We start from the raw sequence: 18397 nt of genomic DNA on the forward strand, positions 1-18397 counted from the left end.
GTGTAATGTTGCACAGACAGCAACAGCCTGTAAATTTGTGTTTAACTTGATCATTCTGTGAGGAATATTTTTATGGACAGCTACCGCTGCGCCACCTGCTGCTCTGCTAACTACAGTTGGAATGTTAGTGTAGAGTGAGAAATTTCTAAGCGTGATTGGGTTTTTGAGCATGATTTCTTGTAGACAAAAAATGGCGGGTCTAAATTCTTTTGATAGATTCTGAAATTCTTCTATATTTGCCTTTAATCCGCGGATGTTCCATTGGATAATTGTATTATTTATCTTTTGCTATTTTGGCTGGATTTCGATGAAGTCGAAGCACGAGGCGCTAAGGAAATCGTCTCCATCTCATCATCGTAATCTAGAAGGACATTGAACCGGTTTGTCTGGTCCTCTGATCCTTTGCCAAAGGTGACATTCAGATCAGGTCCATCAGATTTGCCCCTCGCTATTCTAATTTTCCTAGGCCTGTTGGTAGGTGATGTTACGTCTTGCCTCATTTGGGACCGAGGAACAGATTTGAGTGAACGAGATCGCTGCGACCGCATCTGTGCCCTAGATGGGCCAGCCTTTGGAGGGTTTTCTCCTGAAGAGGAAGGTGTTTTTGAAGGTGGTGCTGGTTTTGATGGTGTTGCTGGTTTTGATGAAGATGCTGTTTTTGAGGGTGATGCTGCTTTTGACAGGTTGTTTGGTTTGGTTGGTTTGGTTAAAGTCGTGAAACGGGATGGGTCCCCCGTGAGGATTTTCAAGTTCTGTTGACCAGCCATGTCTGGGACTTGTGAGCTCCAGGCATGTATGTCTTCAGAAACTTGAACCGAAGCATCCTTGACTGCGACACTGTCAACCGGCGACCGGACTTTCGTCACTTGCCTTGCCTCGAGTCACTTGTGCGTAAGAGGGTGTAGCAACGTCTGCACTCCCGACTATCCTCCTGGCCTCGGGGGAAAGAGACACCTCGGGTATATTTAACCCGTAATATCTCCCTCTCCTGGCTCCAGGTAGGGCAGTCGAGAGAAGAGGCAGCGTGCTTCCCCTCACAGTTGACACAGCGCAGGTTGGCGATGTCACAGTCATTTTGCTCGGTGTGACCCTCACGGCCACAATACTGGCAGATCGATTTTCGTCTACATCGCTTTTCGTGATGACCGTACTTCTGACAGTTTCGGCATCGCAATGGATTTGGGATGTAGACGGAAACGTTGTACCTCTGGTATCCGATTGTTAGTATTTGGGGTAGTGTTGGCGTTGAAAAAGTGATGATGAAGGTGTTTGTTTTGATTGTATCATTGTTTCTCCTGATCACCATCCGCCTCACCTCAGAGACCGGGACGCTCTCCTCCTGGAAATATGCCAGTATGTCTTCATCGGTGTCATTGCGCAAGGCTGGGCACCTGATTACCCCCTTGCTGCAATTAAGTGATGAGTGTGGTTTCACACTGACACCGATGCCGGCAAAACTGGTTGTTCCGAGTAGGTTCATCGCCTGTTGTTGGCGATAAACCTCTATAAGGAGATCGCCCGATCCCAATGGCTTAACGGATTTCACATCCCCTGCGATTCCCTGGATGCCCTTCCTCAACAGAAGTGGCGACAACGCGGCCGTTGTTTTACCACTCTGTGTGGAGGTCATCACAAGGAATTGCGGGAATTGGGTGTTCTGTGTTGCGTTTTGTGTTGTTTTTGAGCTAGGGTCATCGTTCCTGATTTTGGTATGTCCGTCGTTTTGGTGGTTTTTATCTTTACCCATGTGTATATTTGTTTGTTTCACGATCTATGCCTCCACCCGCCACGGAGCCCAACAAGGGGACACTGGTGTGACGCGGATATCCAGCGCCAAGTGTCGGAGATACATAGAATAGTATACTCGTAAGAATATACATACTATTTGAAAGAGTATACTCTCGCGATTGACCCTAAGCCACCGCCTTCTTGGGAGTATGTAAACCAAGGGCTCGGCGTGACCAGCCGATTGGTGATAGAGGGCCCATATCACCTCTCGTCTACCCAGAGTCCGAAGCCAAAGCAGTATGTTGCAGAATATCGGATCATGTCTCCTTCCTATCAAGAGTTTGACAGTGATTCCGACTCTGCTCAACTACCAGGATCTTCTTCCCCCAGGAATACGAGATGCAACCCACGGCAAACAGGTTGGCTCAAATTGGAGCTAGTGTGAAAGCCTTCTGCTACGATGACGCCCAGCGCGCCACAATCATACCCCCGAAATGATCACATACGCACTGAGACCAACGTACCCAGCCTCGGGACGTGGACCCAGCTTTCTTGGAGATGGCGTATCTCTTCTTTCGGGGTTGAGTAGTGCCTCCTGCAAATCTCTGGATCCGGTTGATGTCATTCACGTTTTGTATGTCTTTAAACGTCTGGATGATGGTGTAGATGTTGGGTTTGGCATGCAATACTCTTTTTTCAGTTTTCCGTGCCAAGCTTGAGAAGTGGTTCCAAGTTGGTCGGTCTCCTTAGCTTCTACCCATTGCTCTGTGACGTAGTCTGTGAAAAGCAGCACGGGATGTGATATGTCAGCATAATCAGCATATTCAAGGGTTTGTAACCAGACGTCTTCTATGCGGTCTAAGGGGATGAGTGGAAGCACGACAGCTCGGCGGACAAGTAGTTTGACGTCGTCGTTATCACGGTACAGTGTCTGGAGTCCGGTTGACTGGGCCTTTCGCCAAGTACATTGAGTGTAATGGAAAAATTAGCCTTTAATGTTGATACCAGGGACAACACTGCGGATGGCGTTGTGTGCGGCTACCTCAAAATCGACGAAGGCTGTTGTGAACGGCCTGAGGTTGAACATCTCCAGAATGTTCTGTCGCCGTTTCTACGTATTTGTCTGTAGATGAATCCATCATGGGAAAGGTTCTGTCCGCCTCTCCTGTTGGTGATGAACTTAACGTTGATCTGAGCGTTTGCCATCTTGTAGTTGATGTATCAAAGCACACAATAACAGATAATAATATCAAACTGAAGTCACACAAGTTAAACACAGTTCACACAAATCGTAAAATAAGTACAAGTTTTATATGACAATAATTATAAGACAATTCACACAAATTTCACTGAGTAAAGAAGTTGATGTTTCCAAGTAATTTTCCAAAATGTGCTTCTGTTTTATACATTATCCATGTAACAGCTTGGGATCGGAACTCTAAATATTAATTATCATTTTGCAATTATTAGCAGAAACACTGAAGTACCCCGCACCACCAATCACCAATTATTTGAGATTGCTATTACCAAACTTTATCATAAATTAATATAATTAATATGCAGCGACGGTTGTATGTTTAAAAATTGTAATGTAATGATTATGTATAAGTAGTGAAAAACTCGATTGTGAACTATAAATATTTGGCTGTAAACTTTACATATGTATAAGTATAAAAACATATCGATTATATATAAAGATATTTGAACCCCAAAAAAGTATTAAAACCTTATTTAGACCCAACATATACAACAAAGCTACAAGTCACACAGGTAAGTTACCTGTGGGGTAAGTATGAAACAGACTATAATTGGTTTGCCATTGTCTTCCTAAATCAACATCCTTTGTTATATAAAAAGTGGGGGAAACGAGAACCCCCCCCCCCCCTCCCCTCCCTCCCCTTATCTCAGCAGTAAATATAGGGGGGAATCTGTCAACATTTTTCAATATAGAACGGGGCTGTCGTCAGGGGGATCCGATATCTTCATATATTTTCATTTTATGTGCTGAAATTCTATCAATAATTTTGAAAATTGATAAAAAAAATATCAAAGGAATACTTATCAGGGAAAAGAAAATCCTCTTATCACAATTTGACATTAAGAGCTCTTTGCTAGTATTTCTGGACTAAAAATGAACTTCTCCAATACCCAGGTAGTATGGATTGGCAGCCAAAAATACAGTGAAAACACTTTTACTACAAATTTTGACTTAAAATGGGGAAGTACACGCTTCACCCTATTAGGCATAGAATACGTTGTAGACCTACACAGAATTATCAAACTTAATTTTGATAAAAAGCTTGCAAAACTGAAGTCTTTAATATCTGTCTGGAACAAAAGAATACTTACACCAATAAGAAGGGGGGCTTAAAATGATACATCTAAAATTTTTCATAACTGCTCTTAAAGCAACTTGGATCGGAAGGATATATAGTAAACCAAGAAATTGGGGTATTGTTGTGGAATCGTTATTTGATATACAGAAATTAGCAAATACTGGAATTGAGAAATTGAAAGAAATATCAAAAAATTGTAAAAATGTAGTTTCGAAAGATGTTTTGGATGCCTGGTATAAAACTATCAATGTAAGCAAAATATACAAAACAAATATTGGTGAAAATCGAATATGGTTTAACAGTGAAATAAAAACAGATCGAAAAGTTATCTTCAATAATACATGGTACAAAAAACAGGTACATTTTATCCACAACATTATTTAAAAAGATAGATCTTTTTACAGCTTAGAAGAATTTTGTGAAAAATTGAACATTCGTGCTATTTTTTTAAGTTATCAGAGTCTGAAAAATGTTATAGGGACCACGAACCAAATCAAAAATAGATTGAGGGTTTTTCTCTTTTGGGCAGAAGATTTAATAGGAAGGTGAATGCCTCGGGGGCCTGCTGGTTGGATATTTAGGTGGGAGAAGTTTCAAAAGTTTTATGTGTGGGTTGAGCAATGTATATAGATGTAATATGCATAAAAAAATATTAAATTTGTTCAAGCCTCTTTTGTCTGGGTGAGTTTATTAAGTGTGTAATTTGTTGTAAATTGGTCGATTTTATGGGCCGAATTTAATACAAAATGGCGGCCCCCATATAAAAAACATAAAAAATGTATTTACAGTTTTGTGAGATGATATTCTTCAAAATGAGGGCAGGTAAACTAGTGTGGATAACCCAATTAAACCAGGACAGTGGTAAACGTTGACACTATCGTCTATGGAAAATCATTTGGTTCTGCGGTCCCTATATGTCAGTACATAAGGAAGAACCGCCAAACTTTCGATTCAGAAAATGATACTATGCTTCCAAGTATCCCAATAAATCTCAAGTTAATCCTAAAATGTAAAAAAGGAGCTCGTGAAATATATACCATATTAATCAAAAATGAAGTTAAACGCACCGCCCAACATAAATGGAATCAAAATTTCAATATTGATGAAGAAACGTGGAAAAATATATACAAATATCCTTTCAATACCTGTACCAGTTCCAAACTACAATGGTTACAATTTAGAATAAATCATAGAATCCTAACCACAAACACATTTTTATTTCAAATTGGTAAATTAGATAATTATGTGACTTTTTGTAAAACTCATCCAGAAACAATAACACATATTAAGGGATTGTGAAAAGGTATCTAATTTGAAAGAAAATATAAGAATTACGATTATTGCTAAAAATCTTGGTCTTCGATTTAATAAAAAAGAATTTATCTTTGGCAAGCAAATTAATAAAAATATACAAAGTTCAACTTTGATAACTTGATATTACTCACGGTAAAACAATACATATATAAATCAAAATGCCTTGAAATAGAACTAAATCTGAATGGTCTAAAAGATCATATCAAATTCGAATTAAAAACTCACAAAATTCTAATATCTAAAAGTAAAATTAAAATACAGATTAACACACAAATACATCACTGGTTGCAAATTTAAAAATTAAAAGAAATTAAACATCTTTCTGACCTAGGTTTCCCTTGTCCTTGTTTTGTCCCACATGTCTTGTCCTTTGTCTTTTGTGTGCATTTCATTTTTGTCTGTATACCTAATGTCACGAATACCATTTATTTATTAATAATTTATTTATATATTAATTTGTGTGAGTGTAAGTGTATGTGTGTCTGTGTGTGAATTCTTTTTTGTCTCTGTATATAGGTACATGCTTTATAAGTATGTATTCATAGTGAATTAAAAAGAAAATATTAACAACAACTCTTAAGCTTTAACAGCTTAACCAACAATCATGTACCATATGTGTTGTATCATGTCATCATACAATATGTGATCCACAGATTCTAGATTGTGTATTTTAGCTTTACACTACAACATTCTGGGGGAGGCAGATACGTAAAGGAATATTACGTGATGTGCATACTACACATTATATACATTAACTATATTTACTAGTTTAAAACTGACGAATGGACTAACACATTTTTATCACTTTAGTGGAGGTCCGGACATAAATTTATAATTTAACTAATTTTTCAGGGTAATTAATTAAATCACTTAATACAAAGTACATTATCAGTGTTTCTTTTTTTATTTTGATGTTTCTTTCTACTTAAAATCCTGCTGCCTAATAGTGTTGTCGGGGGACACGTCCTACTCTATCAGCGGCCTACGGGGAAAATTATGTGTCGAAGTTCAACGTAAAAATGAGACAGCTCTGGTTGTTTGGTTGATTGACGGTTTGTTTGCCTACATGATTCCACACATGAGGGTGTCATCTCTCTGCGGAAGTCGGTGTTCTTTCGGAATTTACCTTCCCTCAGGGAGTGGAGAGGAGTCGCTTATACTATATCCTATCCTTAGATTTTGATGAAATTAGGTAGACGACTCCTTGGTCCACTCTGTTCGAGCCTCTATTTATACCCCAAGGTAGGATTGAAATTCACCAAATCAGATAACGTTGCTGTTAACTAATGAAATGCCTTGTTCTTACATAAAATAACCAAAGGAAGACAATACTATGGTGTACTAAATGACACAAAAGAGCCAACCAGTCCAATATGTACCTACATGATATTATAAACAACACTAAAAATTCCTTTTTAGAGTTTACAATTTATTTTGATTTGGACACCAAAATTCAATATGTTTTAAATACTTTTTGTTTTCACATTGATGTTGATGCAGAGGTAATGCACACAATACTCACAATCGGGTGCTTCACAACCAATCCAACACCATTTCCCTTGTTTTTCATCATCTAATCCACATAACAGGCAGTGTGTTTTAGGGTGTTGCTTATCTGCAACACCCTGTATACCAGTCTGTGTTCCGATTGTCATTGTGGTGGTGGTGGTGGTGGTGGTGGTGGTGGTGGTGTCATTAAATGTACTTGTTGGGGTTTTCTGTGATACTTCTTCCTGATGTAATTTCTGCAACATAAGGAAATTTATGGTTAAGCATTTGTCGGGGTTTAAACATGCTTTTAATATCTATATTTCAACAACCCAATAACAGTTTGTTTAAGAAATTATGAAGCTCAATTACACTCTGTAATCCTCAATATATGGCACAAATTGTATATACGTTCAATACCTCAAAATAATCCGTGCGGTAATGAAGACTTTCACCGGATCTGCTCTTTGTTTACAGTTCCTGTGGCTTAAAAAACAAGTCCTTTGCTTAATTAACAATAAAACATCACAGCATACATTAAGTAAATTTAAATTTTGGCGTTTTTTTTAAAGATACGCGCTAACCTTCTTGGGTTGTTTGATCTCGGAGAAAAAGAACGAGGTATGCAGCACACCGATCCTACAGCGGAGACCTACCATTGGCGGTTTACATACCGTAACAGTGGATATTTGGCAGCTCCGAGAGGTAACATTGTACCGCATAAATGTTAAAAAGTTTGGTAGTTCCCATACGAACTTGTATTTTCATTTTGATATGGTGAAATATCACCACCAGGTACTTGAAATGCATAAGCGGTTCTAGTATTAACACATGAAGCGTTAACTAATTTTACATTTCATATTTAAAGTAATCATATTGTTCCTTAAAATATGAAACGGTGAAAGTCATAATAAATCCAGATTGATATGCAGTGTGTACACTACCGGCTTCTTTTGCTCACTATCTGATGAATACGACATTTTTTCTGAAAAGTTACGCGCATCGGGTGCCTTTTTAATACTCCTATGGTATGTATGATTGTAACTATCGATCCGTAATTTAATGAATAAATTACACAAAAAAAATTTAATTAACTTTTTATTATTCTGATTTTCTTATTATATGAAAATGAGCTATTTCCTAATGTTCGCAAAATATTTTTGTGTTTATTGATTAAAACTTGAACGTACTTTGAAGCAGGTATGTTACCAAGTAATGAATGATCTCCGTAATAGCTGTAACTTGCGAAGAATTTACACTGTAGATTAGACCGATACCCTGAAGTTTCGTCGTTGATTGATCTAATAACAGTTTAAAGAAGTGATTTGCTTTACCTACATTCCGACTCATGTTCACACACCAAGCGATTTATTCCTGCTGAGGATATTTGCTATCGCGAGTATGTTATAATGGAATGTAAACAATGGTATCGTCACCTGGGAAAATCTTACTACGTAACCTATAATTTTGGTCAGTATGCAGAGACAAGTCAATTACAAAATAGCCATAGGGTTCACTAATACAATCAGTATACGCTTCAATGATTGCCCGAGACTTTCCCGGGGCGATTTGTTTACCTAAGCAGGCGACCTGTGATACGTCCCGTGGATTACGTAGCAACACGTTATAATGCGTGTCCAAACTAATCGTTTTGGCAGACTTACCTTGACAAAACATGTTCTGATTTATATAAATAACCGTAAGATTACGATGATGAGAGCCCTGAGTGAATAACAATTGCATTTCTTTGTTAATGCTAACCTGCTCCTTAAGATCGTCTAATATGATCATGTTATGAGAATGATTATCCGTTAACTCATTTAAATCACTCTCTGACGGTAGTCCAAGAGAAAATCGTAAACACGAAATGACTTTTTCCATTTCTTCAAAAAGGGGCTGATATACCCCATAACAATATAATATACGTTTTGAAGGATGGGCACCAAACATATCATTGATGTTTCGAAGCAGTTTAAACAGGAAAAAAGTCTTACCAGAACAAGTAGTACCACTTATTGACATCACTTGTCCATTCAGGTAATGGCTTCTTCTACAGTTTGCACTGTATTTTATCATTGATGTAAAGAGGTCTCATTGATCATATAACAGAGAAGTGATTATATAAAACACTTCTCGTGAGATATAAAAAAGGAGGATGGGTGTTTCGTCTCCATAGCACTGCAAAGGCTGAAAATATATTTACAAACTATATACATTATATACAAATGTTCAAATAAAAAGCACTTGCAGAATTAAATAAAAGTTTCTTAATAGCACTTAATCATCATCCTCCATGCACTCTACCGTGTATTGTGCAATCAGTCTGTCATCATCGTCAAGTTTTGTGGAAACAGTTCGTTCGTTTGCTGGCCTTGATTTATCGATGGGTTTAAGTATCAAATCCAGGAGACAAGTATGGATTCCGTCATCTAGCACACGGCGCTTACAATGAATATAGTTAAAACCACGGCGCTCCTGGTTGTAGGAAAACATTGTGTTATTTCTAGCGCGAAAACCACAATCTACAGCTGTTTTCGATACCTGAGTTTTTAGAACAGATTTGTATATCTGCAGAGGGTGGCGAATATTAGATTTTGAAATCCCTTTGCAGCTATACTTTTGTTGCTTAACAATCCTCTTTTTCGATTGTAATCGTTTTGATGGTAACTTCTTTGATTTCCGCAGCACACTATACGCTGCAATGACACAAGCAGGTGTTTGAGTAGTTACGGTTTGATTAACAATGTATGTTTTAGAACACAGGCCTACAAGTTCATCACCTTCATATTCCAGTTAAAATAATCCTGGGGTACGTTTGTCATGTTTCGCGTGTGCTACGCAGCAGGTACCGGGTAGCCACAAATCGCCGTCTTTTATAATATCATCTTTGCAGTGTCCGTTTAAATCAGTTAAGAATTGTGCCTTCATTTCTGGTTTCACTATTGACATTAAATTTGATCCCGACAAAGACATGTACGCACCATCTGTGTCCATCTCACAATATTCAAAGTCAACACGATGCACATATTTGTCAATAAAATCATAATAGAATTGAAGCATTCGCAATTTCGCATATTGTAAAATGAAAAATCCCAGTTGGATTGGTAAATCAAAACGTATTTTACTTTTAGCCATCTCCACTTCATAGTATTGATCGACTTCATCTAAACAGGTTAATTTTCTAAATTTGTTGTTATTGACAAGAAGACTTGCATCTCGCTGACCTTGAACATATGAAATTTTTCGGTGCTTTGTCTTATCCATTTTGAGACCACCATAGCTCGAATTCCCTACCACCATAGCTCGAATTCCCTATCAATTTAAACGTGTCTGCAATTATAGCATAGCGAGGATCCCTGTCTCCCATACGCCTCGCATTACTTATATCCGCAAAAAAATCGGAAAATGGTATACCGGAACTATATTCCACTGTTTGATGAATATTTGTAACACGCATTCCATGCTCCAAATACCACTTTAGTAGCGGCGAGGACAGCAACATTTTCTCCGCTTTGAGACCCCCAACCAGCAGTGTTCGTGGTTTTTCAGATAATTCATTATTTCAGACATGTTCCTGCATGTGAGATCCGATCACTTTGAATGGAACTTCAGTCGTACAGAATAACGGACACATTTCACTGTAGTACTCACGCGGAAAAAATGATTTATTATTGAATTCTTCCGACCACTCATCTGGAACCTCAATGTCAACTTCGACCATTCCAAAGAATTCCTCGGAGCGTATAGACTCTAAAATTTCTTCTTCACTCACGTGACTCGTGTGTGTGTGTGTGTGTGTGTTTTTTATAGAATTGTTTTTCGTGATTTTATAAACGCTTGTAAACTTTCGCTCTGTCGCCTCATATCACAAAAATCACACTCCCACATTTCGATAACTTTGTATTCACGCTCACGGAGATAAGTTTCGTTGCCCGTTGAGAATGCCACTTTTCACTCTTTATATTTTTGTGTTAATGGGCAGTTGTTATGTCCGTGGAAATAGCAGCCATGAAATTGAAAGATGGTGCGCAATAGCTAGCTGTCCACTGGATACGGTTCAACCCTTTTTTCATATTTCTTATTCAACTTGTGTATGATCCTGATATTGTGCTCCTCGCTCAACCTATCTAACCAATGAAATGCAATCATATATTTTTCTCTTATGATAGGACGGAAGTTCGTTTCCTTCTGGCGACGAATGCACGGCCCGGTCCGACCGGCATTGTTTGTCCTATTGCCCATAGATAGAGTGCGTTGGCATCATACCCTACAATTTTTTCACAAGGCTTCATAATATTTCCTCTAATAAAATTTTCTCCTGGTTTGTCGTGTCGATTGAAAATGATAGACGGGCCCCCGATAATATTGTTTCTCACTGTATTAAATAAATCCTCATCCTGTTGATGAAATAGGGAAAACGAAGCCCCCGCTTTTCTTCCAGACTCAAACAACATTTGTCGTGCTATTCCAGGAACGGACATTGTTACTTTAAAAATGTCAACGCCTTTATCAAAATAAAATGTTTGTAATTTTGCCACCGCCGAAACAAAAGGACCAACATCTAAATTATTGTACCAAATTAAAAAATATTTGAATGTGTTCATTTTTTTTCTCTCCATATTCTCAGGCAAAACGAATACTCCTCACAAGAAATGTTTTTATTTTTTAAGGAACTATACAAATGGCTATGGATAGGGAGGGATTTCATTTCCAGTTTCTCCTCACAATCAAACCATTCGTACGGGGAAAACCCTTTTTGTTCCTGTACTCCGTATGCCTGGAGAAACTTGGCGTATGACGATCCTGACGCGAGATAATTTGAAATGTCCAGAAATTTTAAAGTTTTTGTGCTTATACAGCTGTAGGCGTTACATTGTTTCACTATAAATGCCTTCTTAGATATGCCGTGTAGACCTAAATGTTTCGCTATATTTCGTTTCACTAAATTCAAGTCATACCTGGACGAGTTAAATCCTAGCACTGGAGTTTGCTGGCAATATTCTAAAGTTTTTTGAAGAAGGTTTCCATAAATGTTTTTCATGACGATTTCATTTTCTTCGCATAAATCAATTTTCTCCCGTAGTGAAGAAATAATATCGGACCACCGTTCTTCAGCAAGTAATTTTCACACTTGATGAGATGTTTTATACATAGGCAATAATACATTTGATTAAATTATCCAGATCCGTGTCAACAAAACACTTTGGGTTTTCAAAATCTAGAACGTTTGATGAAACACTGACGGAAATTGGTACATGCTCTCTCGTCCACGACAGTTTGTTTGTATCCTTCTCCGAGGTGTGCGGTTTTAGCATAGCCTCGGAATCGTAAACTACATACCACGGGAAAAAACGCCTTTCTTTGGGCACTATAATGTCATAAACTTCCAAATGATCAAAAACTGAGTCGCTCATTTTATAGTAACCTCCGGTGAAATGTGATGAAGTTGTCCCCGTACACGTCCGCCGGTGTCTTAAGCACTTGAATGATGTTGTAAATAGTTTTTCACATGACTCACATTGAAACTTTTTGGAATAGGCCCGCATATTTGTAATATACGAAAGATGGTTCTCATAGATATTTAAATTTATGACGTCTGAGAAACGTCCGCTACTGGTAAATACTGGAATGACTCTTCCGTCCTCATGCATTTAAAAATGTTAATTCCGATGTTGAAACATATTTCACTTAAATTGACTCCGGTGTAGTTGTGTGGTTCAACATATGTAAAGTCTCCTAAATCTGTTGCTTTTAGGTGAGCGGCCCACTTTTCAAAGTAGAGACGTATAGAGGATTCGACTTTTTTTGACCGGTGTGCGTTGCGAAACACCTGAAAAGACATAAATTGTCGTTGTATGGTTTCCCATTTTGATAATTGGTTAAAGCCCTGATATTACGATTTTCTGTTAGGTATTTAGGTAACAGAGTTTGTCCGGCACCAAGTGGGAAGTTTGTACGATATATATAAATATGTACGTTAGTGATCAAAACGGGCTTCCACTTACTGTTTTCTCGCTGACAAAGCATATCCATTCCAGGTCCATTCCCTCAAGACGAAGGTGAAGTTTGTGATTTACATCTCTTCGTTTATTTATCAATAATGGCTGGTCGAACAAGGTTTCGTTACCATATGGACGGAAATAACGAAACTCTCCTGTTTCAATATTTCGGAGAAGTATTCCGAATGAAAAATTAATGCGGAACGCCTGTTCTTCTTCTCCGTATATCTCATCAACGTTCTGTAATAACTGTTCTGCATTGAAATCCGGTGTGAGCGGAACATTGAAAGTCGAGGTCACTGTTCCTGATGTGTTTTCCTCTAGAATGAGTGGAGCATTCAAATCATATGCCTCCCTTAAAGCTTCATCCGTTTCGTTATTTTTCCTCCACGGAGCTGATCTTCGGAGAATGGAACGGGTTGAAGCTTCAATCCGGAACCCTCCTGTTTATGTCTCATATGATGCACATACAGGGACTTTCGGTTCGTAAAGCGCGCCTTACACATTCTACATGTATATGATTTTGCAGAATCCGAAGTCCCGGGGGTTGGGTTGATATGTGTTCCCACATCGCTAGAAGGTCCGGGGGTCGGGATGGATGAAGATGTTCTCTCATCGCTAGATGGTCCGGGGGTTGTTTCAAATGATGTATCCCCATCTGTATCATTAACTCGTCTCCTTTTCGTTGCGTGATCTGTTTCATCTATGTGGAAACGAGAATGTTGTTTCACCTGTTTAATATTAACGAAAGTAGCCTTGCACTTGTGGCAGCTGTATGTCCGCATCATCAAACTCGGTCCGGTACACACCGGTTGATGACGGAGTCGGTTATAATTAGAAGAAAAGTTTTTCTCGCACTTTATACATGGCAAAGTTTTCTTTTCATGTACATTCTGTATGTGTCTGGCGATATGGCTCCTCTTGTTGAACACTTGAGTGCAGTACTCACAGTGATAAACCTTCAGTTCCCCTAATCTTTTCTTCACCATTTCATTAGTCTGGAGGTGATTGTTACTAGCCCACTCTTTAACATCGTCCGCATTGTTCAAATCATGAAGATGAGCAGAAATTACCTCATCAATAACCTGACTTCCCATTGGTGCCTCTTCCAAGGCCTCCATATCTTCAATCCGAGCCTGGATTGTTGGGAAATGAAGAATATCTAAATTCCCGGCCCATGCTTTTAACTCTTCGATATCAGTAAACAGGTTGGCGTGAGCCATAATAGTTCCATCCATGCTATTCATACTGTACGATTGAGAAAGCTCTGTATACGTTGATAATCAGAGTAAGAATGAATTTACCATACCAAATTCGTCTAATAGTAGGTAGGTCTACAACAATCTCCACTTCTGTACACCATTGTCTGTCCGTGTCAATATGTCAGTATATTTGGATTTACCTGTCAAGATGTNATATATATATATATATATATATAGTAGATAATAAATAAATAAGTCCTTGCGAAGGAAAATATAGAATAAAAACATAAATTTTTCAGATCGTCCGCTAGGCCTTTCTGCCTTCTAGGGCTTCTTCAGGCGGATTGATGTTTATTTATCACCGTTGGTTACATGACGTCATCAATATTTGTATAGTCAACAATTTTAGTGACGTCATAAATAAACAAGCATAGTGACGTCACAAACAATACCAAGACAAAGAAAACATCTACATACAATACATTGCAAAAATAATTGTGCATTCAAGCTGGGTTTGAGGACTTTTATAAACATATTTTCTTTAATTTCTCTTGCAACTACATCGTCGCTATTCAATTTGTAAATAGGTAACACATGAAAATCATCTTTAGAACATTGATGCATATGTTTGCTAACTTTTAAAAATCTTAGTTCATTGACAAAATATATCTATAAAAGTTACGACACTTTTCATTGGTTAATAACCATGCATTATGTCGTCTTTGAAATCAAAGGGTTCCGCTCTCGATACACGTCTTCTCTACATCCAGTTCAATACTATCTCATAAGATTGTAAGGTCTAACTTTCAAATTTTATTTCATTCCCTTTACAAAAATACAAATGTCATCGAGTAAACATATTAAAAATAATATATAATCAAATGTGATGTATTTCAATTCAAAACATGTTTGTTGGATGCGTATTACTAAATCGTTATAAGCTGATATTGTGTATATACGATAAGAGTACGTACAAATAGATGTCATATATACGTCTGATAATATATACAATGGATATTATTGAAATGATTTTTTTTTACTACAGAGCATCATTATGTAATTATCTTGTTATAGTACTGAATAAAGATAATACAAATCTGAACCTTTTCAAAAATAATAAACGGCAGATTTTAAACTGAAACAGATATTTGTCTTGCGATTTTGTGTTGGACAGATCTCGGACTTTATAGATACCCTCTTTGACATCTAGTAGATTTATTCTTCAAATTGGATAACATTACAAACTATATTCAAATAATTTCAAATTGAACCGCGTTTGCTAGGTAAGGTGGACGTTGGACTAGTCCAAGTGTAGGGATGTGGTGGGATAGTCAATTACTGTTTTGTTGTTTACGGTATTAGTTTTTCAAGATTATTATATTAATTCATATATATACATGATATTTTGATGTCTTCAATAAAGCCATATTGATTGATGATACAATACATTTTTGCTACATATCACAAGTATGGTACAGTCAAGAACCTGTCGCCCCCATCCAGTTTTACAATGGACTTATCTCAGGTAAGTGGTTGGGGCCATGCTTCGGATACTGTACGTTCACAGTATACAGTATATCAGGATGAGGAAGATGCGAATTCACATACAGGACAAAATTATAGCTTTACATAAAAGTTGGATTCAGTGGTTCAAATATCAGAAAAAAACTGAGTTTCGAAGGAGGAAAATAAGTGAGATGGACATAGCTGAAATTCGTGGTATTCTGTTAAAAACTCCCATTGTGTCCTGTAAAGACGTGCACTTCAAACTTAAATGCAGTGGTTCTAACCTCAGTGAGTCAACTGAACGGAGAGCTATTAAGGCTGCTGGTTTTACCAACTCGAAACTGCGATATGCGCAGATGATAAGGGATACCAATCAAGTCAAGCGAGTGGAATTTTGTGAGAAACTCATCAGTGTAAATGACAATTTTGACGATGTGATATTTACGGACGAAAGCACAATACAGCTTCACCAGAATAAGAGAGTGTTTTTAGACTGAAGGGTACGCCAATTCCGGCTTTACCAAAACCAAAACACCCCCTGAAACTGCACGTTTGGGCCGGAATTAGCCGCAGGGGACCAACAAAAATAACCATTTTTGACGGGATAATCGAAGTTATCGAAGGAATTCATGCTGAAAAACCGTATCAACTGGACGCCATGGCCTGCAGGTAATGCATATTTCCACTACACGCATATTTTGATTCTATTAATATGTTGTTTGAATTGAGAGAGTGAGGGGGATATAATTACAGTATAACTTTGGTAAAGAGAATTGTCAAATTAAAAAAATATTATTGCCGTTATCACTACAATTGTATTACAAAATATCTTTTGAAGTCCTATCAAACAGAAATGTTTTATATTTAAAGTCACGTAGCAATGCAATTAACAGAATTGCACGGCAGTTCAGTTATAGATTGATAATTTGCTATAATTCGCTAGAATATGTAACAACGTAAATCGTGACAAGTACCTGTGATCAAAGCGAGTGTTTATTAGCGCGAGATGCAGGATTACAATTACCAGCACCAACCTTTTTCTTCCCCCACTCGCATCGCATCCCCAAGATATCACAGGTAAAAGTTACCTTTGATGATTGGCAAGGTGTGTCAACATGTCGCCTTTCATAACCCCTACTTGCACCGCCTCCCTTTGATCGGCTACCCTTAGATCTCACAGGTATTACCTGTGATGACCGGCACGGTAAAGTTGAGGATATTATTTATTAAAACTTTATTAGAACTGATCATATATTTGTTCATTTATTTAACGAATGCCCAAGAATTTTTTTCGGTATATACCAAAACAAAATCTTGGGCATTCTTTATAATTTAATTTTAAAAAAAGGTAGACAAACACGTTGTAAATGCACAGTTAAAGATTTATTTAATTTTTACGTAAACTAAACAATTCCGCTAAAAAAAAAGCTGCGTTGTAATTTTGCATTCTGAAGTGTAAAAAGTAGTTCCGTCATCAGTTGTTTTTCTTTTAGGTATATACGATATATACCCAAAAACATATTATGGGGAGATAGGCAAAATTAAATTATTTCACCTTAATGGAAAAATATCCTAATATTTCAATTTTCTTAATATATGACCAAATTGAAATAACTAAAAAAAATCTTCATACTCTGCCCTCCCCCACCCAACTCCGGTAACAGAGTCACAAACATTCAGTCGATAAGTATAAACTATGAGTAACTAACATAATGCATATTGATTCGCACACGGTACATGTAACAATAAATATGGATTCATTTTTTTATAAATCTTGATGTTACTAATTATGTATTCTATTATATTACAGAAAGCCCTGATATAAACCCTATTAAGATGGTTTGGAACCAGATGAAAAGATACATCGCAAAAAAGGAACCCAAGACTAAGGACCAACTAGAATCGTGCATCAAGGAATTTTGGTGTTCGTGCATGACAAAGGAACAGTGCAATTTGTACATCGAGCATCTATTTAAAGTTGTACCTGTATGTGTTTTGCTGAAAGGAAATGCAACGGCGGACTTCCCGAATAAGCGTTTCCCGGAAAACTCGCGCGGTAAAAGTATAGACTATTTCGTGCAAAAATTAACCAAGTGTTGACTTGTTGTGAACTTTTCCATTAGTATGGTGTTAAATTAACCAATTGCATCACTGGACTAGATAAAGTTTTCGTTCTTACACGATGTATATATACAGTTTGTATCTCGGTTCAGTTTTCTGATTTTCTTAGCAACGTTATTGTGTATAAGCCCTGATTTTATTGAACTCGCAAAGATTTAATTATTTTTGTTTTGGCATTTTTTCACTCGTTTTGGTTAAAAATGATCAGAAGGTTATTTAAGATTTTATGAAAGTCCTTCGTGTGATATCTTGGCTGAAGTAGGCGCCATATATTCTGTGGTTAAGAACATATGAAGGGTTATTCATTTGTCTTTTTTTGACCGTTTCAAATGAAATATATCATCCAAAGAAATCTCAACTAGTAAAAGATTGGAAACCGGAATCAATTTTTTTCGAGTTAATTAAAAAAAATCCTAGATAACATTATCATGTATTGCGACCAGTAAATTGTTTTATCTCGCTTTTATGAAAGACGGCATGGGAGGTTTTTGATATTTTCATCATTATCAAGGTTGGCACTATTTGAGGACTATTGTGATATCTTGACTCAAGTAAGCGCCACATAATATGTGGTTAAGAACTTACGAAAAACTTTTTTTAAATTTTATTATTTGAAAATCAGTTATTGATTTATTTTAAATTGTAATGAAGAATAGACATTGCCTTGATAACTGGGGTCAATGACAGCGCCAAAAAATCCAAA

At 37.3% G+C, this 18397-nt stretch overlaps 2 protein-coding genes across 2 annotated transcripts; both read right to left on the bottom strand.

Annotated features, from left to right (window-relative positions):
- Window positions 1–278: 278 nt before the first annotated feature.
- On the bottom strand, window positions 279–1747 carry LOC110459918. The gene is made up of 2 exons (XM_021512426.1): window positions 871–1747; window positions 279–586 (listed from the first exon to the last, which is right to left on the bottom strand). Exons 1-2 carry the CDS (start codon window positions 1745–1747, stop codon window positions 279–281), a joined length of 1185 nt encoding a protein of 394 aa, XP_021368101.1.
- Window positions 1748–13221: 11474 nt separating this feature from the next.
- On the bottom strand, window positions 13222–14088 carry LOC110459919 (zinc finger protein 805-like). Its single transcript, XM_021512427.1, has one exon. It carries the CDS (start codon window positions 14086–14088, stop codon window positions 13222–13224), a length of 867 nt encoding a protein of 288 aa, XP_021368102.1.
- Window positions 14089–18397: the final 4309 nt, after the last annotated feature.

This window comes from Mizuhopecten yessoensis, unplaced genomic scaffold, assembly GCF_002113885.1.
Source record: "Mizuhopecten yessoensis strain PY_sf001 unplaced genomic scaffold, ASM211388v2 scaffold10275, whole genome shotgun sequence".
NCBI lineage: Eukaryota > Metazoa > Mollusca > Bivalvia > Pectinida > Pectinidae > Mizuhopecten > Mizuhopecten yessoensis.

What these genes read in the sequence shown, in the direction of transcription:
- LOC110459919 (XM_021512427.1), bottom strand. Translation starts at nt 14,088, where the DNA reads ATGGCTCACGCCAACCTGTTTACTGATATCGAAGAGTTAAAAGCATGG.
- LOC110459918 (XM_021512426.1), bottom strand. Translation starts at nt 1,747, where the DNA reads ATGGGTAAAGATAAAAACCACCAAAACGACGGACATACCAAAATCAGG. An exon ending in CACAAGTGACTCGAGGCAAG is followed by an intron (nt 587 to 870) that starts GCAAGTGACGAA and finishes CTTCCTCTTCAG; the next exon opens with GAGAAAACCCTCCAAAGGCT.